This window comes from Solanum dulcamara, chromosome 4, assembly GCF_947179165.1.
Source record: "Solanum dulcamara chromosome 4, daSolDulc1.2, whole genome shotgun sequence".
In the NCBI taxonomy this organism is placed as follows: Eukaryota; Viridiplantae; Streptophyta; class Magnoliopsida; order Solanales; family Solanaceae; genus Solanum; species Solanum dulcamara.
The window spans coordinates 81,180,380-81,206,350 of NC_077240.1; the positions used below are offsets into that span (position 1 = coordinate 81,180,380).

At 31.7% G+C, this 25,971-nt stretch overlaps 4 protein-coding genes across 6 annotated transcripts; 1 reads left to right on the forward strand and 3 right to left on the reverse strand.

Annotated features, from left to right (window-relative positions):
• Positions 1–239: 239 nt before the first annotated feature.
• Positions 240–10,199, reverse strand: LOC129887898 (zinc finger protein 3-like). Of its 3 annotated transcripts, XM_055963136.1 has the most exons (4): positions 10,028–10,116; positions 6,879–6,918; positions 5,358–5,524; positions 240–1,286 (listed from the first exon to the last, which is right to left on the reverse strand). In XM_055963136.1, the coding sequence occupies exon 4, from the start codon at positions 1,275–1,277 to the stop codon at positions 369–371; it is 909 nt and encodes a 302-aa protein (XP_055819111.1). In that variant the 5' UTR covers positions 1,278–1,286; positions 5,358–5,524; positions 6,879–6,918; positions 10,028–10,116; the 3' UTR covers positions 240–368. The 3 variants fall into 3 exon arrangements, with proteins under 3 accessions (XP_055819111.1, XP_055819110.1, XP_055819112.1); XM_055963135.1 differs by lacking the exon at positions 6,879–6,918 and having other exon boundaries at positions 240–1,035; positions 10,028–10,199; XM_055963137.1 differs by lacking the exon at positions 6,879–6,918 and having other exon boundaries at positions 240–762; positions 10,028–10,197.
• A 1,547-nt stretch (positions 10,200–11,746) lies between these two features.
• On the reverse strand, positions 11,747–13,060 carry LOC129884427 (putative clathrin assembly protein At1g03050). The gene has a single exon (XM_055958724.1). It carries the CDS (start codon positions 13,058–13,060, stop codon positions 11,747–11,749), a length of 1,314 nt encoding a protein of 437 aa, XP_055814699.1.
• A 2,069-nt stretch (positions 13,061–15,129) lies between these two features.
• LOC129887900 (U-box domain-containing protein 21-like) lies at positions 15,130–17,050 on the reverse strand. Its single transcript, XM_055963138.1, has one exon. The coding sequence runs from the start codon at positions 16,911–16,913 to the stop codon at positions 15,561–15,563; it is 1,353 nt and encodes a 450-aa protein (XP_055819113.1). The 5' UTR covers positions 16,914–17,050; the 3' UTR covers positions 15,130–15,560.
• A 4,612-nt stretch (positions 17,051–21,662) lies between these two features.
• LOC129885212 (probable transmembrane ascorbate ferrireductase 3) lies at positions 21,663–24,904 on the forward strand. The gene is made up of 4 exons (XM_055959409.1): positions 21,663–21,924; positions 22,282–22,330; positions 23,458–23,657; positions 24,450–24,904. Exons 1-4 carry the CDS (start codon positions 21,763–21,765, stop codon positions 24,711–24,713), a joined length of 675 nt encoding a protein of 224 aa, XP_055815384.1. The 5' UTR covers positions 21,663–21,762; the 3' UTR covers positions 24,714–24,904.
• The last annotated feature ends 1,067 nt before the right edge of the window (positions 24,905–25,971 follow it).

Genomic DNA, 25,971 nt, shown 5'->3' on the forward strand with positions numbered 1-25,971 from the left:
TCATCACTCACTTATACTGTCTGAAATCTTGCCTTGCCTTGCCTTTTTGAATTATATCTATGAATATTTTTTAACACTTAAAAATCATGGGTCTTAATTTAAAGATTTTTGTTCTGACAAAAATGGAAATGACTATTTGATTAGGCTTGTAAATGTCTAGTTATAAAAAGTCAAAAATATAAATGCCACATCCCCCCCCCCCCCCCCAATATAAAAAAAAAAAGAAGAGTAAAGAGTGATTCAATGGAATTCAAATCAAACTACAAGAAAATGGGAATTAAAATACATCACATGTTCGAATAAAAACAATGCACAAATAAAATTAAACCTCCATAGAATAACAAACTAATTCTAAGCAACAAATTAAATTACAGCTTTAGATTCAAATCAAGCTCTTCTTCTTCATTTTTCCTTTTTGCTTCTTCCTCTCCCGATTTCACCTTCATATAATTATTTTCACCAAGATTATCATCAACATTGATTGGTGAATTCATTAAGTTGAAACCCTTTCCACTTTGTTTGTTCTCAAAATTAGGGGAATTCTCCAAAGAAGCACCTCCTATTCCAATCTTACCCATGTTATAATTTTCTTGGAGATTTTCTGACCTAAAAAATGATGAGCTTGATGTTGATGATGACCACTTCTCAGGGTTAAATGGAAAATTGTAACTGGAAAAAAATGGCCATGTCTGATAGGAAGTAGGCTTAAGAATCGCGGGAGAATCTCCTTGAACAGCAAGCGATGATCGAGAAGCAAAAGAACTGTGAAATGGCATGCGTGAGTTGAAATTCGAGTAGGGATTATAGTAGGGATGATAATTGGGAGGGACAAAAGGCGCAACAACATCAACAAGCCCGTTTCTCCTTTTAGCCAATGCCCTCTCTTGTTTGTGAGCATTTTGGTGTCCCCCTAAGGCTTGGGAAGTGGAGAATTCTCTCTTACAGAAGCTACAAGAGAAAGTCCTAGCATCCGAGGAACGCCTCTGTTTGGGCGTTGCCTCGTTGGAAGACTCACTAGCATGAGCCGGAGTTGTACTGAAAAGATTGAGTTCAGGATTTGAACAATTAGTATTTTTGTTGTTGTTGTAACCATTGTGGATTTTGAGATCAAGAAGTAGACCCACAGATGATAAGTCATGTGGCTTCAATTGGGAGCCTTCCACAACTTTTTCTTTGGTTTTCTTCATGTTTGTGACGATTTTATGAGATTCTTCTGATGTTGCCGATATACTAGAAGCCTCAGAAGAACATGGCTTTTTAATTGCAAAATCATCCATTTTGCCTCTCTATACTAATAATGTTTATGTTATTGAGATGAAACTAACTTGATGAAAGAATGAAGAGAATAATAAATCTTTTAAATAGACCATGTAGTAAATACAAAATCCTCCAAATATGGGAAATTATTGATTGCATGGCATTACAAATTTACAAATTCAAACAACCAACTCATAGTTCTACTAGAGGATCATATCAACTTGCTAGAAATAGTAATTCCATCAATATATTTCATGCTTATCATATCTTTGCTTTAATTAAATGCCACTATTAATAATAATTATGAAAAATGGTAAGATGTAGATTAACTGTCTTATTATCACACGTTTATTGAGTTCTATTTTGAGTTAAATATGATTCATTTTATATGGATATATATAAGTTTAATGCATAATCTCTAGATACATGTAGTCATCCGTTACTGTTTTTTTCTAAAAGGTATCTCTATCCAGATTTGATACTCTATATCTTGCATTTTAATTAATTCTAGCTGTATATAATCACATATTGAATTTATTACAAGTTTAACTTTTGATTGGTTAAACATTGATTAATTACATTTCCTTTTTTAAGGTGATCATTATGGCTTGAAATATTAGTACATCTACTTTTTTTAAAAATTTGAACCAAACTTGACTATATCCCACCTGACATAATGAGTTCATGGTAGTTTGTTGTGTGTGTGTGTGTGTGTGGGGGGGGGGAGTTTCTACGAACAACCAATAGTTTAGGTGTGAACCTCACAAAACATGATAATATAGGGAGAGTTTTAACCTATTCGCTCAAATTTTCTACGTGTGGCATATGTTGCCACTTGAAACTCTTTGAAGGAGGTTTTGGAGTGTGATGTTCACATATCATGTTATATTCTTCCCTTGAGTATTTTGATATGAGTTCATGATAGTTCATGGTGATTCTGTGAGCATCTGATAATTTTTTATATGAAATTCCTGAAGGATGATAGTTTATTTTTTTTATTTTAACCTATTCACTCTTGTTAAAATGAAGGAACCTCAACAAGAGTAGCTAATAACATACCTGTCGGAATGAAGAGAATATGATGGTTATAAGTAGAAAAATCTATAGCAATTAGGATATGCTATGAACTTGTCTTATTTTCATTGTTTAGTTTTATTGGGGAATATAATAGACTATGGTGCTTTTGACATCTAATTACAAGTTTGGTCATAGTAAATAATATTCAATCCTTTTTCCATGAAAGCAAATAAAATTATTTTGGACTAGTTAACGACTTGATTGATGAGTTCTACTAGAAAGAAAATCTCTTCTATTCATAGATGAAGTCCTATCTAAGGGCCTTTGTTTCCCTTGAATTTCGTTCTCTATAACGAGTTAAACAACAATAGAAAGAAAATATTTTCTAGCCATAGATGAACTCTTATCTAAGGGCTTTTGTTTTCCTTGAATTCCATTCTCTATAACGAGTAAAACAACTATAGAAAGAAATCTCTTCTATAGCCATATAGATGAAGTCCTATGTAAGGGCCCCTTTGTTTCCCTTGAATCCCGTTCTCTATAACGAGTAAAACAACAATAGAAAGAAAATCTCTTCTAGTCATAGATGAAGTATCATCTAAGGGCCTTTTTTCCCCTTGAATTCCGTTCTCTATAACGAGTAAAACAACAATAGAAAGAAAATCTCTTCTAGCCATATAGATGAAGTCCTATCTAGGGGCCTTTGTTTCCCTTGAATTCCGTTCTCTATAACGAGTAAAACAACAATACAAAGAAAATCTCTTTTAGTCATTGATGAAGTCCTATCTAAGGACCTTTGTTTCACTTGAATTCCATTCTCTGTAACGCGTGAAGCAACAATAAAAAGAAAATCTCTTCTAGCCATATAAGATGAAGTCCTATCTAAGGTCCTTTTTCCCCCTTGAATTCCGTTCTCTTTAATGAGAAAAACAACAAATATCTAAGGGACTTTGTTGCCCTTGAACTCCGTTCCCTATAACGAGTAAAACAACAATAACCACCGACAACAACTTGTATGAGTCGAAACATAGTTAGCAAATTAGAATGATGAAATTCCTTTTTATAATGTGAATATTACACATATTTTCTCGACTTCTCCACTTTTATATTTGTATTGTACTGAAGGAGCCAATTGTCACCAGTAATGAAAACTCTCCTTAACGAGAGGTTTCGAGTTTGAACTCTAGGAATGAAGAACTTCTTAATAGAGAGCGTTTTACCCCCCCTTAATTTGCTTACCAAACACGAATACAAAATCAATCAGACTAACAAATTTCGAATACCGATGATTAAACCAAAAGAAAAACTTGAAAGTCTAGACATATCTGTAATCACAATGCGATAAATCTAAAAGGCAGCTCGGTGCACTAAAGCTCCCGCTATGCGCGGGGTACGGGAAGGGCCGAACCACAAGGATTTATTGTACGCAGTCTTACCCCACATTTCTCAAAAGGTTGTTTCGACGGATTGAACCCGTGACCTCCTGGTCACGATGAGATAAATCTATACTTAAAATTCCCAAAACATCCTAGTTCCTACATTGTTTTTCAAATACTCTCTAAAATAAAAACAAAGAAAATTAATACATAATGAACTCAAGAACTCATCCAAAACAAAAATAAAGAATAATAATAATAATACTTGGATCCATACTTACTAACTACTCAAGATTTTCTTTCTCTTTCTTCAATTATTATTCACTTTCAATAGAGTTTACCATATACCATATATGTCACCATTCATTATTTTCTTTAATAGGTATAATGAATTAATCAGTTATGTTCCAAAAAAAGGAGGGATTCTCTTGTAATGTAATTTCCAAAAACAACATATCCTAGATAGATTAACAGTAATAAAATTCTACTCCTTATATTTATTGTGATCTACTCATGGCTTAGCCAAATCACTTTAAAAGGCATGAGTTGATTCTGTAAAGTTCACTGAATGCTTATTATTTTGCTACTCACATTCAGGTTCCTCTCACGAATATCGAAATCTCACAATTCATCACCCCCACCCCCCACCCCCACCCCCTTAGATCTCGCTGTCTCCCATGCTATTTCTCCCTTTGCTCAAGCATTTGCTTCTTCAGGAATATCATCCTTTATGCTGCTTTCTAACTAATTTGACATAACTAAACAAGCAAAATTCACATGCAAAAACCACTTTGAGCAACAATTTTCTTTCCTTCTAACAGAATCATCGATGAAGCGTCTTCTTGACTAAAAATGTGACGTGTTTTTATGTGAGAATAAAGGAGGAATAAAGGGGGCTTTGCAAATTGGTTTTGGGAGCCTTTCTTGAACTAGGAGTGCGATTCTCGTGTGCTGCTTCTAGTATTACTTTGTCCATCCGTAAAAGTAATAAAATAGTAGTATAAATAAGCACGAATATCAAAGAGACTCCAACCAAAACCAGTTGCCCTCTAATAGCTTTTGAATCTAAAGGTTCGGAGCCTGTTCTCTATTCGTAAGTAATTGTTCAAGTGTTCTTGCAAAACCAGTTTTTTTTCCTTCATTCCATTGGTCTCAAAATTGCTTCCCCTCTTTGAAGCTGGTTACTTGCTAAGTGTACCGAGAGTAGCCTCTAAAATGTTCCGCGGACTCTTGCCTTCTATGACTCAAATTTCATGAGACAAAGCAGGGCTAGATTTAAATCCAATCTCTCATTGTTTTACATTTACTATCCCATCTTATTTTTTCCCATAGAAATAAATCACTATGGAAATTCTTATCAATTTTCTGCAATATTTTGATCAATATACTGTGTATAAACTTATGTCATGCATATGTAGATAAGAAAAATTTACTATGACATCATCTGCTCTTTTTGCATAATCTGTTAGGCTAGGTTTTCAAAATATATCTTGCAGAACTGTTCATAATTCTTGATGTTTTCTCCAGTTTCAGGTCAATTCAAGCAAGTTATGGAGAAACAGAACTTAGACTTGTACTGGCGGAATATTCAGATTATGCAGGAGAATGACAGGCTAAGGAAGACTGCTCAAAGGCTCAGACAGGAGAATGAAGCTTTGTATTCTGAGCTAAAACAGAGACTAGCTGCAGCAAGAATTAACAAATTACCTGAACTTGAACTCACGCTTGGCCCCAGTTCTGCTGCAAATCAGATGAAACCCAAGAATCCTCAGCCACCTCCACGCAGCTAAAGTGATTCCAAGTGCTTCTTCTTGCTCTCGATGATCCAAGCTCAAGGTTATGGGAAGTTTTAAGTATGAATGTTGATTGTATTGCTGCAATTACAGACTATCTGTTAATTGAAACAATATGGTTTATAGGAATAAGCAGTTGCTAAATAAAGTATAAGCTATCTATATTACTTAAAGATGTATCAATGTGCAGTTCTGTTTGTGATACTTAATGGTCAGTTTCTTTATCAAATTCCAACTTTACTAAGTTCTTCTATAAGCATTTACTAGAAAGGTATAGTTTATAGCTGTTTGTAATCTATAATGACCTTTTCATCCTCTAATATGCACTTTTTTCAGGGTTTGAAAATAATAATAGAAAATAATTACCAATATAAGCTGTCATGAAGAAGCAATTCTTAGAGTTTTCTGACCCCTTAACATTTCTTAGTATTTTAAATGATCGATTTTCCCCTCCCTATTAAGATTTCTCTGGAGAAAAAGAAGAAATTAAGTACTTCGATATTCAAAAACCACTTGGCAACACCATATAAAATCAACAGTGAACAAATCAACATAAGGTAAATCCTTTTTTAACAGCACATGAAACTATATTATAGGCTAGATTAGTTTTAAAATTAGAGTATGTCCCTCTAATTAATACAGTCCAGTGAGGGGACATTCTTTAGCATGCTTCAGTACTAGACTACTAGTCATCAAAATTGACATATACAACAAGAAGTTTTCTGGACTCTATTAAAATCTGTTGAAGAGCAGACATACTTCGGAACATAAAAAGAGAGATGTTTATGAAACAGGAAAAGAAATCTTTGCTTATGTTTCAAAGAGAAGAAATGAAGAACACCTTATTCATACACAAGCTAAAATAATTAGAAAAAAAAAAGATGCTACTGAGAAAAAGAACAGTGAAAACTGAATGCTGACTTAGCAGTGTTAAATATTTTATGCGCATCTCCAAGGCAGCCAGGTGAGATATCAGAAACCTTTATGTGAGTACTATCTATTTCATTGATTAGAAAAAGCACAGCATATCAGAGAAGATGAATTTTACCTAATCAGAAACATTGAAAAGATACACTAGATTACAGACATTCCACCAATAAAACCATACAAGGTTTATAAACTTGAAAAGAATGATACTGGACAAACAATGTAATATCAATCTTGAAAAGAATGATATTGGTCAAATGACATTTCCCCTCTTTGTTGTTGTCTGTGTTCAATGAAGTATAAGTGACATTTTTTCAATTAGAAGAATTCTAGTCAAGAAGATTTTCCTCCTGAGTCAAATATCAGCATTAAGAATGTGTCTAAACTCTAAAGATATTACCTTTTCAATAAGTAATGTGTCTAAACTTGAATTTGCCAACATTTTATTTCGTGCAAATTTAGATGTTCTTGGAGTTAACTCAGATTCAAAAGGATAAAAACAAGATACCTATTATACTCTAGCTTTCAGTTATATTGACATAGAGAATCTGCACAATTAACCAGAACATAAGGAATGAGATAGTAGAAAGAGTTCAGAAAATTCGAGAGATGTGAAAAATAGTACAGCAGAAAGACTTTTGAGATGACATCTACCACAAAGCTATGGGGCAAAACATGCTATTTTGTCACTTTGCACGCAATTAATGCAGAGAGATAAGCTACAGGCTAATCTTCTCATCAATTAGCACAATTAGATTAGGATAGTCGCATGAAAACCCTTTTAAGAAATAACTTGGGAAATGGGGTGATGTATGCAGCAAATAAGCTATTAAAAATTTGCTGAGTCTCTTGGAGGAGGTCTTCTGCCGGCAAGGTCTGAGTATTGGCAGCTCCTAAGAGCAGCTGAAGGAAATATCCATCGACAAGACTTTTATGCTGCTTAAGAACAATTACAAAAACTAACATTAAGCAGGACTAAGAGTTAATTTAAATTACTTTTTTTGCACCAGGTAGCAGTTGAAGTACTTAACTCTTTACTATTACTGCCATTTATAGCTTGTGATGTCTCTTGTGAAGATCTTTTGTCGTTAAACAGCTCATAAAGGGTAAAGTAAATAAGGATCCAAGAGAGTGTTCCTTGTCTGTATTCTCGTGCACGTGAAAGGCGGAACAGAAAGTGATTCCAATGGGCCATTCCCACACCATCAAAAGCAAAATGCCCAGCTCAGCTATTGAATGTTTTACTAAGATAGGTGATATAATTGATATAATATCTATTACAGAAGATGATATAAGAGGGTCCTCTTTCAAGCAACATGAATCTCTTAGTACAAAAGTGCATGATGATGATGCAGTCAGGGGCGGACCCAAGCCATGTTTAGGGGGTTCATCCGAACCCCCTTCGTTAAAAAATTACACTGTATATATAAGATAAATTTTTTGATTTATGTGTATATATTTAATACTGAACCCCCTGAGCATAAGTCAAAGGACTAGCTCAGTGGCAAGTGGGGTTCAATATTTTGCTTTAGCTTGTCTCAGCTCGCGAGTTCGAATCCGAATAAGCACATTTTTTTTTAATTAGTGTGTTTAATGTTTTTTGAACCCCCTTCATAAAATTCCTGGGTCCGCCACTGGATGCAGTATAGTTAACTTACACCTACACATGCAGACTTGTACGACCTTTTTTAAAGTATAAGAAGGCTTACATTAAAGCACATACATAGACCAAAAATATTAAAACCATATCTACAGGTGGTCCAACTATGTTGCTCGGATTCTCCAAAAATGTTTTCGCACCAGTGTCAGGTTCTTCAAAAATGCACTACTTTTGGAGAATCCAACACGCATCCATCGATATTTTTACTAAGAGTCCCGAGAAACATAGAGGTCTAAAACCAAAAAATAAAAATCCTAAAGACACATCTAAGCCTGGAGGAATATACTTTGTATAGAGAAGCTTTTCGATATCCAAGTGTAATCGTAGTCTTATATCTCATGAATCTTCACAAAAAAGCATGTGATATCTTTATCTTTTTTAATAATCACAAAAGTATTTGAATGTAATGCACCAGATATTGCAAGAATGGCACGATAGATGAAGATTTAGCATATGAAATTAAATTAGGATGGCTAAAATGGAGGAGTACTTGTAATAGTGCTTCACAATAGGAAGATACCTAATAAAGGGAAAGACAAGTTCCATAAGATGGTTGTGAAACCACAATATTGTTCGGAAGTAAACTATAGGCCTTTAACCACCGACACATTCAAATTATAAGTTTCACTGAAATGTGGATACTTAGATGGATGTGTGGACATTGATGACATCAGAGAGAGGGTGCAAATAGCACATAGTTTCACTGAAATGTGGATACTTAGATGGATGTGTGGACATTGATGACATCAGAGAGAGGGTGCAAATAGCACATAGTGGATAGAACGACAGAAAGCAGCTCGAGATGGTTTATTTATGCTATATGTAAAACTCCAAATGCACCAGCTAATAGGTGTAGAACCATGATGACTAAAGGCCTACAATTTGCTTCAAAAGATCTACGATTTCTCGGTATCAAAATGGTCTTTAGCTAAGAAAAAAGACAATGGAAGCAAATGATCCATGTACGTGGTACCAAACATTAAGGCTAATTCATCACGCTATATTTAAAATATAACTGTTCTTTTACCATGTATCATTTTACATAAAACCATCATGGTTTAATAAATTGATGAAAGCACGTGAATATTAAAAACAAATATATATATATATATATATATATATATATATATATATATATATATGATGGTCGATGACGACGACTTTTATAACTTTTCAAGTATGTTTTCTTCTCTATTCAAACTAATTTTTCAACCATTACTTCAACATTTTTTCCCACCATCACTTATATAATATATAAGTCAAACTAATTTCATAACTTACCTTCTAAAATAGCACACTTTTTTTTAATGATGGTGATGTCGCGCATCTAGACTATTTTATCGGGTATTTGCTACCTTCCATCAACACAAAGATGTAGCAACTCCAACAAGGCTCATTCCCACCAGCAAAAGTATCAAGTAATTCTATCAACTAAACTTAGATAGATAATAAGAAATCACCCGACAATTTTTTAAACTCCAGTGAGATTTGAACCTAAGACCTCATGGAACCTCCTCCCACTTTATTGAACACTACAACTATCATATCCAATGTAATTCCACGAGTGGAGTTTAGGGAGCGTAGCCCTACCTTGGGAGGTAGAGAGGTTTTTTCAGACCCTCAGCTCAAGGAAAAGCAATTCAAAGCAGTTTGAAAAAAGAAATAACAAACATGCATAATGGAAGCACAAAAAACAACAGATACTAACCCAAATCGAAGGACAAGAAACTACAATAGTAATACTACTACTAACTAGTATCTAAGGAAAGGCAAGCCACCAGTCAACTACTTACTAACCTTCTACACTAATCCGTATCCTCTAACTGAAATTGCATCGTGCGGTATCTAATCACACTCTCCAATACTTATTCGAACCATAAATTAGGAATAATTTCACGTCCGCAAAGGAAATTTACAACTATACATCCTTCAATTACATATATTATTCATCATAAATAAAAACTGAATACCAATTCAAATCAAACTAGGGATATTACCGGAGAAAGAAGAAAGCCGGTGAAGTAACGGAGAGACTTAACGGTGGTAAGTACGACTGAGCAGTAAATCAACAACAGCACGGCGGCGCTTTTCGCCGGCCTTAGTTGCTCCATGGAGCTGAAGGTCTGTAGTGAAGCAATGGTTAATCATTGTGAGCTCTAAATAAGCTTTGATTTTATACTGATTTTGTATTTATAGATAATGAGTTTTGTAATTTGTAAAAGGGGAATATGAACTTTGTAAAAGTAGAAGATAGGATATGGATTAATTTTTTTTTAATTACATTTATTGGTTGACATATAAATTTATACATCAATCAAATAGTATATAAATGTAATTTCAAAAACTTTAAGATATTCCATTTTATTTCATTAATGTTAGAATCATTATTTATCCCACCTCTCAAGTACAATAATAGTTGAAATTATAATTTCAGGACTATAATTCTTGAATAATTTACTCTATGTACCAACCGATTTTGAATTAATTTTGTATCAAAACTATTAAAAATAACACATACGATATCTAAAAAAGCCATAGAGACGTTTAAATTAATTCTTGATTTTTAGAAGATCATTAAGAGTTTCAAGTTTTTATTTTTATTTTTATCATATGGAGTCTGGATTAATTTGTTTGTATTTGAATTAATTCTATGAGATACTTGCTATCTTCGTAAGAACATATTACAGATGACTTTGCTCATCAAGTATTATACACATAGAAGGAAATCACTTAATGTTTTTGCGTTATTAGTATTTCTAAATTTGTTCGAGTGAGTTTTTTTAGTCATAAAAATATTATAACATGCTTAAATTATAATTATTATTTTTTTAAAAAAGTAACATCACAATGTTGAAGAGTGAAGACCACTAATTTCTTGTAACCATGTAGTTAACACATTGGACAATCCAATATACATTATATCCATTTGCTTTGTCATCACTCTCTTTCTTGAACTTAGTATCACCAGTTCATCAACATAGGGACCAAAAGAGCCATTCACCATCCACATATCCATTGTGTTCAGTTATCTACACTTAGTACTATATAACAATTAGTGTACATAGTACATACCTCCAACTCCAATAGAAAGATCATAGGACAGATCAATTGTGTTGTGGTCTACCAAAACAACTAGAGAAAAGCCATGAATGGTCATTTGGGATTCCAAGATTTTCTTGAAATAACTTGGTACTTGAAAATAAATATAGGTGAAGGGTTGTTTTTGCTCTTATAATGTCACCATAGTGCCACTACAAATAATTCTCACTCCTAGTAAATGAATAATCAAGAAACCACAACTCCACAAGGATTCCAATTTACAAGAGAACTGAGTTCCGTACTTATTTTGTATCTAACTCAACCCCAAAAATTAGTTCAAAAGGTGAGAATTACCCAAGATAATATAAAGAGACTTTCCCATCCCTTGTTATATAGTCGATATAAGAAACTCAACAAACCATCAATGAAAACTTCTTGACCATCTACTTATTTGAATGACTTTGTAATGACATTGCCTGCACAAAGCTAAAATGTGGACTACTTTTCAATTAGAAATGTCTCATATGCCCCCGTTATAGAGGGTTGATTATTCTGATAGTGACTCATCTAATAATTATTATCTCAGAAAGTCGTATTTCTTCTTGATTCCAATTTTCTTCAACGAAGAAAATAACTTTCTTAGATAATAGCTATTAATTGAGTGATTATGTAAGAAATCATGGATATATTCTACTTTGAAGAGGACCACTATCTGGTTGATACACTTGTATTTCCCATTTATTGTTTTGTAGGTAAAAATTGTTTCTTGAAGATGTGCTTAATTGAAAAGAAACAGAAGCATCCAAAAGGGTCTCCCAATCTTGATTGTCATCTTCAAGTTGTATCAAAGGTTGCATTTCACTATCAAATCTTGATTGCCTGTTCTGTTTTCTATGTTGCTCGGACTCTTCACTATCAATGTTGCCATGCATTTCTGGAGGATCTGACACGGCTGCAACAACATTTTTGGAAGGTCCAAGCAACATAACCTGTTTCTGCTTATAATCGTTGCCATCTTCGGTTGATGTTAGAGGAGAAACAGACGTTGAAGAGGACGGATCATCTGTCGATTGCCACATCCCATTGAGGAAGTTCTCAAGAGCTGTGATTTGTATTTGTGGGATTTTTTCAATGAATGGACACTCATACATGCCACAAAGTCCTAAAGACTTGCACCAATCATAAAATTCACAAAGTTCATTTGCTTGATTTGCTGCTTTCTTGTAAATCTCAAATGCTGCTGCACAATTCATGTATGGTAATTGTATGAGATGATCTAGTACCTCAACAATCTCTTTCTTGAAAGTAGTGTAACACGTGAAACTATCGCGAATTACATGTTTCATGACCGATTGAACTATAGTGTTACGGGCTATTTTCCCTGTTGGCTTGCACTCTATAACTCTGTCTATTAGGCTTTGTACCTGTGGCAAAAATTCTAACATTAGCCTTACTTCATCCATCTTGTCAATAAAGCTTTCATGACTACTCGTGTGATATTCATCGATTTCTTTTGCCTGAGTGGCACAACAATCTAGGGATTCATCGAGCAAACGTGCATATGACCAAATGAAATGGGTGTAATCTTGAGAGGCAGAGGACGTTTGATCTTTGAAGTTACAAGGGTAAAGAGACATCAAACCATTTGATCGTGCCAACAAGAGTTCTTCGCGAAAAAGGCTAGTAGGAGGCAATGCCTTAAGGAGTCTATGGAAGAGGAGGAGGCATTTCAATGCGACTCTCCAGCATCGTGTGTTGCCAAAACGTCTACTAAAAGACAACGCGAATGAACCAAAGGAAGATGGACAAATGGAAAAAATTTGGAGGATTTCGAGTACATATCGATCAGGCAATGTTGTGTCATCAGGGGAAGTGGCTTTGACAACAATGTGATCAAGGTCACATAGGCCTCCAATGGTTGCAAATTTTGCATAGCTAACACATGTGTGCTCCCTAAGAAAAGTGAATACTTTCTTGATTCTTCTGTGCATTTTCTTGGATCAATTCTTTTTTTGTAGATGGATTTGAATAGAAAGGAGATGAAGGGAAACTATAGGAAGGAGTACTTATGCTTGAGGTTATAGAACTCAATGAGGAAGCCTCTTAAGTCGTGACAGAACCAGAATTTTCACTGACGAAATTCATAATTTGAAGTCAAGGGATCAACATATAGTGTATATACATTAAAAAAGTTCGCCGCTTTGTAATATATTGATAAAAAGGTGTCAATTGACTCCCTTAAGACAACTATTGACGAAATCAAGAATTTCGCAAAGAATATTCAAGTTTTAATATATATGTATAAAGAATATTTTTTGACTTATATACACAATATAATTTTTTTTTAATGAATGATATTCAACTGATCGATTAATACGACTTGGCCAAACCTAAGGAGTAACGAAATGAGGTGTGGCATATACTTTATTTATTTATTTTTAAAAAAAATGAAGTATATGACATTTGAATTTTTGAGAAAAACGAGGTTTACAAGATAGTTCAAGAGAACATTCCATGAACTTTGTAACTTCAATTATATTATATTAAATTATATTATATTATATTAAATTCATTTTCATTGTACCATCAAGACCACTATGAAAATACTATAGTTTTTGACAATGATCATAAAGAAAAGGGGAAAAGTACCCTTGTTTTGTCCTTTGATATAGGAATATGAATATGACTAATGTAGAGTAAATTTCATGAGTGGTTATTTTTATAACTCAAGCTTGAAGCTTTTATTAATGGGGCACTAAGTTTGCGATATGCACTTACATGCACTAGTGTTAGTTCTGCCTCCAACTATCGATAGGTGAAGGCTTAGATGTATAACTAACCAGACTAAATAAGCAAGAAGTCCATTTATTTTTCTGAAAAATATTTTTCTTCATACCAAACACACTTTACAAGTTTCAAAAAATATTATTTCTTTCTTAAATTTTGTACTCAGTCAAATAATATCAAATAAAAAATGAGATGGATGAAGTATTTTGTTCTTGGACAAGAAAAAGAGAAAGTAATTTGAATTGTCAGTCAGCCAAATATATCAACTAGGTTAAGCTACCACACATTTTTTTAATTTCATTGATTTGGTCCCTTTTGGGGAACAGAGAATTCTTGTTGAAATTTATTAATTCTTGATCAAACCTTAATTACTTTGACTAAAGTTTTGCTAGTTCAATTCATTTTAGGCTGTTGTAGGTAAAGAAAATTGACTCAAGACTTTTCTTTCAAAGTCATCTTTATCATACTCCTTTCTTTTTTATTTTCTTTTTGAGGATTACCTCATTTTTATATATTTTTTAATTTGTGAAATCAAACTCGTAATGACATGTATTATGTATTATACATGAGAAATAAACTAAAATTTAAATAAAAATATTTTTTTAGAAAAAAATACATGTGTCATTGCTAATTCGTCCATTTGACATGTTATTTGCGATTGCAGTTCATGTGTGAGGTATGCTAGATCGGGGTGTCCTTGAGACACATGTGTATCAAGTTGAAATGTTTAAATGATCACTAGGTAAGTTTTATTGTCAGACATGAAAATTAAGACTAAGTTTGAATGTCTATTATCTATGTATTTTGCCTTAAAATATTAACATAATGAGATAATGTTACACATTTTCTATTCATAATCAATTTAAGCTTGAAAGGAAAGAGGAACAAAGTTTGAAGAAAATGACAAAAATAGTCCCTTATGTTTGAGAGTTGATTCAAAACCACCCTTATAATTTATTTCAGAGCAGTTTTGGTTCTTTTAAATTTGTGAAAATTAGCATTTTCGATCTCCTTCAAATATTCAACTAATTCTGCTTGTTAGGTTTAGCAACAAATGTGAAATAAAATGGATTTACCATTATGTTATTTTGGTCTATTTCTAGAGTCTAATGCAACTTCTACGGTGATGATGTTTTTCATCTATTTTTAAAATTTTGTGTAGTTTTTGTATTGCGATTTCTGAAGATTTGACAGGAGTTTCCTGGTATTTCTAGAGTTCTCATAAAATCTAATAGCGAGAGTGTAAAATATATATCAAAATTGCTCAAGAATATATTTAAAGAAATTATTTTGAATGTACCTTAAATATAAGGCTTATTCCTTTATAATCATTATTATAGTTTCAAAAGTACAAATCCTCACATCAAATCTATGGCAACACTTGGAGGTGAAGACCCCTCCATACAGATATTTAATACATGAATTGCTATTGCATCTTAATTTATCAGCATATGTATCTATATAAAATGATAAATAAAAAAAAGTGTACTCTAAACTATATATTTTTCCTTATTCTTGGATTTACTTGTATACAATGAAAAATGAATCATGTATAGTAATAATCATAATAAGGGGAGGAAAGGAGTTCATCTGAATTCTCTTCGCCAGAAAATCATACTATATATATAAGACAATTTTTTTTCTTTTATGTATATATAGTAAATGCTGAAATCTCTCAGTGTAAATTCTATCTTGAACTCTAATTCAAAATGTCCTTTTGAGATTTTTGAAGTCCAAAGAATCAACACACTCTGTTCTATCCCTATGCACATTCAACAACTTCAACAACTCACTAGCCTTCTCTTTTGTTGTTTCACTACAACCAACTTGTAGCATCAACAAAAGCTTTTGAAATGCACCAACTTGAAGTGCTTCAACAAGAACATCACAATCTTCATTATTGTCCCTTTTTTCAGCCTTGCAAATCTTCCACAAAATTGAAACTGAAAATTCAGTAGCCAAATCTGAAACTCTCAACAATTTCTTGACCAAAACAGGCACACTAAGTGCATAACTATAAGCCCTTTTCACCCCTTCTTCATAGCTCAATATCCCATCCAAAACACCTAATGCCTTTTCACATATGCTTTTGTCACAATCCACAAGAATTTCTATCAACAATTCAACTAACCCCACATCAACAAATCTTGATTTTGATGATGAATTAATTACCATATGATAAATTGTTAATAAAGAAGCTTTTGTAGTATTAGGACAAATTGGCTCTTTTACTAACTTCACTAGGCCTTCCAAAGCACCTTCAATATTCAACAAGATTTCAACCTTGTCATGTTCCTCCATTTTCAATATTTCTCTAAGGACAAGAACTGCATTCCTCCTACTTGATAAACTCCCCTTCATCAAGAACCATGCTATGCAACGTAACGATGAAATCGACCCAAGAATTGCCTTGGACTTAACATCCAAAGGCAAAAAAAGTGTCAAAGTTGACAAGATAACTTCCTCTGTTGAAGCGTTTTTCACGTTTGTTCCCTCTGATAGTTCAAGAAATGCTGATGATAACACCTTTCCTGTGCCACTAGTGACAAAACAACATTTGTTTCGATCACTTTCACTAGACAAATCTTTCACTCTAGTTACTAATTCTTTGCATAAATTAGATTCTTGCTTCTCCAACTTGCTCGAATTAGTTATTTTCGCGAGCAATGCAGTGACATCAGACGATGAAACGGGGATTCTTGGAGTTGGGATCCTATCGATACCATATTCCTTATTTTCGACACACCATTGTTGGATCATTTTTCGAATGTTGTGATTTGGAATTAAAACAGGATCAATAATGCCACTTCCACATGACTTCAATTCTTGATTTGTGATAGGACATGTTTGATTCCCACCTTCATTAATCCATTTTTCGATGTTTTCTCGATCATACGTAATCCCTGTCGATAAAGTCACAGGATCTTTCATTAATTCTAATGAAATTGGACATGTAAATTGGCTTGGTATCACTAACTCCATGTTTTTTTTCTTCATAAATCCTTTCTTTGTGACCCTTTTCTCTGCTCTCTTTTTTCTCCATGTTGCAATCATCATTTGCTACAACTAACAAAAAAAAAACACCAATCACTATCTGAATGACTAAACAAATATCAGCTAACGAACCGAACTCAAAAGAAAAAAACTCAAACTTTACTAGAATCTTGAAAAGTTTTTTTTTTTTTTTGGTTTTTGGTTTTTTTTGTTTGTTAGGGATAGGACTCGAGTAGGTTTGTTTGTGTTATATATACAAGTGGAGATTTAATATGTGTTTGATGTTACGCGGTTCAAATTCAAACTTTGAAGATTATTTAAATTAGTTAGTCCAATAATAAAAAACCGTTCAAGAACGTGTTGTGAGTGAGAGAAAAAAAAGGCGGGGGGTTTGGGGGCGGGGGGTTAGGGGGAGGACTTGAATATTGACCATAATATGAAAGATTTGACTTGGTAAAAGTGAACCCAAAAAATGGTGACCAAGAAGGTTGGCTTAGACCGGGGAGTTTGGAATGGGAATTTTTTGTTTCATCAAAAAAGATTAGAATAACAATCGCTCAGTATCGTGGTGTGATGAATAAAATTTTTTCGTCTAATGATAAAGATAGATTTTTGCGAGGTATTTATCATCTATATGTATATGAAAAGAAGTAAACCTTGTATGTATTGTGTTATTCTTAGATGAAGGGAGTTTGAATGAACCCCTTCCTCTCCAAGAAGAGCTGTCATATAAATTATAGGTTCATGGGAATTCAATAGCTTTTGTCACCATATATTATTACTCTCTTTGTGATAAGTGTAAAAAAAAGATGTTTAAATTTGTGGTCTAAAATAAATTATAGATTCTTGTGTGGCATAAATCTCTCATTAGGGTATAACTAAATATAAGAAAGTGTCCCTCCTTTTTAGACTAATTAAAATGAAAAAAATGCCACATAAATTAAAATAGAGAGAGTAAGAAATTTACTAAATATTTATAACTTGAGGTCCTTATAAAAACTCATAAACTTTGAATCTTGAATTTTCCTCCGTCCGCCCTGCCCCTGCCCCTGTCTCTGGCTTCGCACCCTCGCTTAATCAAATGTAGGGGTGTGCAAAAATTGAATCGAAAAAAATGTTATTGAATTAATGGGTTTTTAATGATTTTATAAAAAAAATTATCGGGTTATTGGTTCGATATTGATTTTTAATATTGGGTTATTGGGTAAGCCGATAATCCATTAAGACTATAGTAATTTACTAATTTACTCCTAAATAAATATTAAATGTTAATATCAATACCTTATTGGTTACTACATTTACTCTTTAGCCTTCAATTCACATTATTGTCCTAGTTCTTTTATTTGTGTTGCATCTGTAGAGTTCTTTTCAATTAATCACTATTATTTTTATTTTATGAGCATTCCGTAAAGTTATATTATTGTCTTGTTGCGCCAAATTGTTGGAGAAGTCATATAATAATTTTATGAGCATTTTCTTATTGGTTAAACCGAAAACCGAATCGTTAAGGACCAAAAACTGATAAACCGAAAATTGATAAAAAAAAAAACCTTATTGATTTGTTATTGGTTTAGCATATTTCAAAATCGAAAACTGATAAACCGAACCGACCGATGCACACCCCTAATCAGATATCTTGAGTTCGATCTGTTCGAATAATTATTTTTTTTGACAAAGAACATTTTCTTGTTTTTACTAAGTTCTATACGATATAAGTCTGAATTAGTCGAGATTCCAAAATATGTATTGAAAATCAGATGAAAAAGACAAAAACAACAAGATTGATGTTTGACGAGAGAATGATAAAGAACGAGTCCGTCAAAGGACGGGGTCGGTCGGTGTGACCCGACTGAAAATACTAACGTTTATTGTTTGATCAAATTTTTTTTTATTTGGGCTAACTACACTTTCCCCCCCTATAAGTTTTATTTATTATGTATCAGTCCATTCTTATTTCCAAGTATTATTGTATTATATGAATTTTCTTATATAATTAATTTCATCAACCCTTTTATGAGCTCAAAACTATGATATGCATCTAAATTCTACGTATAACGTTTGTCTAATTATTTTCTGGTTCCTACCTTGCTCCTAATCACCAGTACTTCGTGAACCTTTTTCATTATCTTTATTTTAATATAAATCATTTATATTTGAAGTTTTTTTTTTTGCTTGCATTAATTTAAAGGAGGAAAACTTCTTCTTTTAGACATGATTTTTTTTTCTTTCAATTTTCAAGATCAAAATACTTCTTATGAAAGAGGAGTACTCTGCTTTTCTCGCGCTTGCTTGCGTGAAGGCGTAGAGCCCTTTGCGTTAGGTCCAAAAGCTTTTTGAGGCTTATCGTTAACATAATGCAATAGTTAGACTATCCACAAGGGCGGAGCTAGGGTGTAGAAGGTATGGTCGAACTCAGTATTTTTAAATTAAATTAAAAATTATTAATTTAAAATTCAATATTTTGAGAAGATTAGAATTAAGAACCCATAAGCTTTAAATTCTAACTCCGACTCTTGCCATCCATACGTTAAAATAATTAAGTTTCATATAATCTTAATTGTTCCAATTCAATCCACAAATTGAAGGGGTTATAACATAAGTTTACAAAAATTAGAGAGACTATTTGTCAAACATAAAAGGTAAAAGGACTAAACTGTACCAATATTTTTTTAATTTTTTTTTGGCTTTGTTCGTGTTTATGCGCACTCGTTTTTCAGGTAAATATATAGTTACGCTGCTTGTACGCGTAACCAACGCGCACGCTTTACGGAAATTTCTCCGTCTTAATTTATTTATCTGGTTTTAAGTTAATATTGAATTTAAGAAATTAAAGAATCTTGTGATCTTAAATTAAGCATATATCAAAATATCTTTTAATTTTATGATATTGAATATCTAATGTGAAAAACTAAAATTATAGAGTTACCAAAAAAAAAATTATACGAAGTAAAAAAATAAATAAATTAAAACAAAAAGCGTAGCTTTTTTATAATTTATTTTTTATAAGTTATTTTTTCTTCATGTAAGAGATTTAGCAGGGGTTGATTTGCTCAAATGTCCCTCTTTAGGTCGTGGTTCAGATTTTGTCCCTATTTTAAAAAAAATGTGAAAATATATGCCTTAGAAAATTACCCTTTTAAGATTCAGAGCTAATGTTTGCCTCTTTTTTTTCTTTTGTTTTTTCAATGTTTGCTCGTATATTGCTTAATTTTATCGATAAAAGATCAGAATATCGTCTAGCGTTTACAATAACTACCAAATTTTTTGCCGTACTCTGACTTTTCTCATAAATTTCCATTATAATAACTTACAATTTTTATTAACAGTAACTCAATCTTACAGACAAAACATTAACGGGGTTTACTGTAATATTCATATGGGAGCACTTATAAATTCATGTTGTCATAAAATTACCTAAATACACAATTTATTTTATCATATTCTCTAAAATTCCCTATTATTTGAGAAAATTACAAAAATCGCTACTCTCTCCTATTCTTGGGTACATCACTTTACGTGATGTTTACGTGATGTATCAAGACGCCAGTTACATCACTTTACACAATCTTTCGGTCAACATCATTTTATGCGATATGTCGGTCGGATACATCACTTTTCGTGATGTATCAGGATGCAAATACATTACTTTACGCGATATATTGGTCGGATATATCACTTTACACGATGTATCAGGACGTTTGAGATGTATCCGGATTCCACCAAATTTAAGAAATTTTTGTAATTTAGAAAAAAATAGGAAAATGATGTAATTAATGTTTAACACTGTAGAATTTAGATAATCTTTCCAGTTATTAATCCTTGCGAGGAATGCTTCAAAATGGTTTCGAATTATAATGGAGCAGTAAAAACCTCTTTATTTTTAATAATTTTTTTTTGAATTCGAACCCAAATAAATATAGATTTACTTTTATCACGATTTGAATCAAACAACGAATTTAAAAAAGAAAAAAGAAAAAAAAAAGGTATCTCATTTGTATATGTGGTAGATACTTTTGTCTTACATATTCTTCTTTTGCATTTGCTTTTCTTATTCTCTAATATTGGTCTCTCGTACTTAAACTTTTTATTTTTGGATAGCTTGTTCAATTCAGCTTTCTAATTGAAGAGATTTTTAATTATAAATGTTTAAGCAAGATTCTTCACAAAACAGTCACTATAACAAAAGAGATATTTAATATCAATAAATTTTTTATTTTTGCTGTAAAAATATTCAATGGTAATTGAGTTAATGTCATTACATTCAAAATTGCTAAAATTATATTATATTTAGTTTGATTATAATTATCCATATTATATTATTATCATTAAATTATATTATTATCGTTAAATATAATATAACAATAATTATTTATTGTCGCTAAATAATTACTATAGAATCCTTTAAATTTTTGTACGCCATATAAAAATTCTTGTGTAAACTCACATAACAGGAGAATAAAAGAAGTGAGAAACAAAAATAAAAGAAAATGAAAACATAAAAAAAAAGGTATATATAAATGCAAAATATAATAACTTTCTTTTTGGATCCCTCCCCTATAATATAAAGTTGATTATAAAAATTAAAATTAAAAAAATAGGCCTTCAAGTGGTGGCTTTGTCCTTTCTCTTATGCCTTGCCAATGCACAAAGTTAAAAAGAAATAAATACCAAACTTTCATAAGAAGCAAATTAAAACCCTTTTAACAAAGTATAAATCCTCTCCTTTTTAATTTTTACTTATTTATATGCTAGCTTTCTATATATACATATATAGTGGATCAAATCATACACTAAAAATATCAAACTAAAAAAAAAAAGAAAACTAACTAAATTTTTTCTATTCTTTCTTCTTCATCTTCTTCATCCACATTCCATTTTTTTTAAAAGCATTTTTTGCCTCTAATTAGAAGCCATGGATACTGTTGTAACATATCGATATTATCGACCGGCTTCAAGGATAACAATTTTTTCTCACATATTTGGTGTTATAGCTTTGATTCTTATGCTTGTTTGGTTGTTGCATTATCGTGAAGGCGTTGATCTCGATTCATACGATCCTAATAAGATTTTTAATGTAAGTATATACTATATTATATATACCTTGATTTTTAATTGATTGAATTTTATTGTTAAAGTTTAATTAAAAGTATACCTAGCTAAGTAACGTCTTATACCACTGCATTAAAAATATTTTTTTAACAGCAATTAGTTAATGACAATAGCTTAATTGCAACTAAATATGTATTTTTAGAGGTAATTGACATTCTTTGTAAATGTCCCTAAAGCCTATAACAATATTAAATTCAATGACAATTAACTAATGCTGATGACTTTAGCACTCTTTGTTAATGCGTATATTTATTGCTACTAAAAATATATTTTTTAATAGTGTACTTTTTATCAATGTTAAATGTCACTATTACTTTCTCAGGTTCACCCACTCTTGATGTTCTTAGGGGTGATTTTCTTGTCTGGCGAAGGTATATATGCACTATCAATGTATTTAATCGGTTATAATAAGTTATTATTGTAATTCATATTTTATAAAGTTGTAAGATAGCGTAACAGAAAATTAAAATAAGTTGAAAATTGTGTATGAATAATTACGTTGTCAATATTTATTTTTTCGATTCAATTTATGTGACAAAGCTTTAATAGACACAAAGTTTTAAGAAAAAAAATGAGAGCTTTCAAACATGTGGTCATAAACATGCATTAACATTCATGTGGTTATAGGATTTTTAAACTTCTTAATACACCGACAATCTATCAAATTTGTCAATAAATTTTAACACTCGAACTACAAATTATTCAAATTGACACCTAAACAATACATGGTAAAAGTAGTTATTTCTATTAGACACTTTTAATTAAAATTTTGATCTTTTTTTTGTGCATATTCTCAAACACCCATTATATGGATAAGTTAACCAGTTAGACTTGAAGAGCTTAGGCTAGTTCAATCGCTCTGAGAAAGTACTATAACTTGAATCAGTATCTCTAATAAGCTGGCCCTATGTGTAAAACCTTGCCGCGGGAGAGTCTTTCTCCAATGAGAATAAAGAAAGTTTTTGGGCAAGAGTGACTGTAAACACACAACTTCCACCCTCTGGGCTGTAGTTTTAGCTTGTATATGTGAGAAATTAACAAGAAAAAAACGAGATTTCAAAAAGAATTCAAATCAACAATTTTTCAAATAGCGGATAAGGCACATTTGATCAGTGCCAGACATAAAAGGAAAAGAGTTAACAATAAGAGCAAAATCTTGGAGCTCAACGTTTATGTGGCTATAAAATCTTTTTTTAATGGTAAAATTAGTAGTTTGGTAAATTATTTCCAAATACTCCTCCTTTTTATTAATTAATAATTTTTTTAATGATAAGTTATTATAATCACATAAATAATATTATGACATGTTTAATTTCACAAGTTCCAGAAAAATGTTATAGTCGCACACACAAATTCTAGTCATGTTCAGAACTATAAGTATCAAAAGCCTTCATTTCTTTTTTAAATTTAGGATCGATTAATCAAATTATGTTATAATAACTTTTTTTAAAATTTATAATCATACAAATATTATGACATGTTTTTTTTTCCCGAGCAGCACTAATGGCATACAAGACAGTGAGAGGAGAGACTAGAGTACAGAAATCTGTACATTTTTTACTTCATTTAGGTGCAATTATTCTGGGGATTGTTGGATTACATGCTGCATTCAAGTACCATGATAAAAGGGGTCTGAGAAACATGTATAGCTTTCACTCCTGGATAGGCATTGGCACCTTTTGCCTTTACATTTTACAGGTACTTACTTCCTCCGTCTTAAATTATCTGTCATGTTTCTCTTAAGAAAATATTAATCAAAAGGAATTTTAACTATTTTACCCTCATTTTATTAAGATATAGAGATAATGGTCAAAAACATATCCAAACTATCGTTTTTTCGCGAGTTTCACACTACAACTATTAGTGATTCCTTTTTCTACCTGAACTATCACCATCTGCGTATTAAACCACACCTTAACCAACCGGTTAAAAATATAATTTCATCTGCCTAGGCATAGTTGTAGCCGTTGACAAATGTATACTCAATATATAATAAATATATAATCAGTATATAATGTATACGTATTGATTATACAGTCGAGCCTCTCATAACAACATCGCTTGTTCCCATATTTTTAACTGGTATAGCGAAATCTTGTTATAGAAAACATGTAATATAATATAACATAACATGAAATATCAATCCCACAAAATTATGATTGTTATAGTGATTAGTGAAATATTGATTATTAAAGATGGTTATTATAGAGCGGTTTGATTGTACACAAATTATACATTCATTATACAATATATATACTGACAATTTTTTTGAAAAATAAAAGATTATGATTAATTTTCGCCTTGGATTTTATTAGTCTATCGTTAACAACCTATTTACCTCAATAAGATAGAGGTAAGATCTACGTATATTCTACTTCTCTTCAAACCCACATGTAGAATTATATTGTGTATGTTTGTTATCCCTACTATATTGTTAATTTTAATTTTCTTCTTATTATCTTGACTCTTAAGTTTAATTTTTTTTTTCAGTGGGTGATTGGACTATGTATGTACATGTTACCATATACAAGAAGAGAAACAAGATCAATAAATTTGCCATGGCACATATCAGGTGGTAGAGCAATATACTACATGATAATTGTTTCAGCATTGACTGGATTAATGCAAAAATCAACATTGATGCAACTCCCATTTTTTTCAGGAGAATCAATTTTGATTAATTTCCTTGCAATTTTCATTCTACTTTTTGGTGTCACTGTTGATATTTCTGTTGCTCTTGCACGTTATGCATGATAATTATTTGTTAAACATAATTAAATCTCATATTATCAATCAATTAATTCGCAATTTTATACTCTAGAGGAGTGATGTATTGATGGGCTGAGGTACTTGTATAATTTGTTTTTTGGTGGGGTTTGTTTTGCTTTTGAATTGTGTAAATTGTAATTGAAGTTTGTTTTAATGAAATGTTTGTCTTTATTTTACTTTATTTGTCCATGTTTTTCTTCTTGGTGTATCCACTCTATAGTTTAAAATATTACATATAATTTTATTAATTAATAATTTTGTACCAGATTTCAAGGTAGATACATCACTCCTTTAAATTTTCCCCTCGATAAATGTATATTTGATACTAGATACATATATCTTTGATACTAGATACATTCTGAAATACAAATACATAGGAAGAGAAGGAGAGATGCGAATGAGATACAAGAGAGGCGAGCGAGATAGGAGATCAGAGGCAAGCGAGAGAGTCAATGTATTCCAAGTACATAAGAATCACGCTTGGATATAATATATCTAAAATAAATTACACTTATTTTGACCAGCATATAATCCAAAATGCATGTATTTAAGTATGTCAGATACATATCTCTAACGAAAAAAATGGTACGACGGATAGCTTTCTAAATAAATTGATGTGAGTGTATGTAATTAAGACCTAAATTAGTAAGATTTGTATTGTTTTCTCTTACTTTAAATCTACCCCAAATATAAGGAAATCTTTTTTGTCATTTTCTCTTAAATCTTCCCACAGTAACCAACTAATCACTCAAGCAGGGCATTCAAAACATTAAAGGAGAAAATGAATCAAACAATGACAAGTAGTCGCCATTTATTAATGTTTGGACAGCCTAGTTTAATGTCTACAAATCTTTTTTGCTAAATAAAGCCAAAACCATATGACTATTTTATATATAAAAAAAAAATTGTCACTTGTCATTAGGGCTGTACAGGGCAAACCGATAAACCGCACCAAACCGACAAACCGCACCAAACCGGAAAAAAAACCCGACTAGTGGTTTGGTTTGACTTGGTTTGGTGTTTGGAAAAAAAATCCGACCATTATAGGGTTGGTTTGGTTTTAACTAAAAAAAGTCAAACCGAACCCAAACCGACCCGATTATAGATATACTACTTTTAAATTATGTTATACATAAAAATATTTATTAAAATGTAATTTATAGATATTTTTTAAAAATTTTTCATAATTTTTGTTTTCTTTCTTACATTTAGATTTGGACTTGAGAAGCCCATCTAAATAATA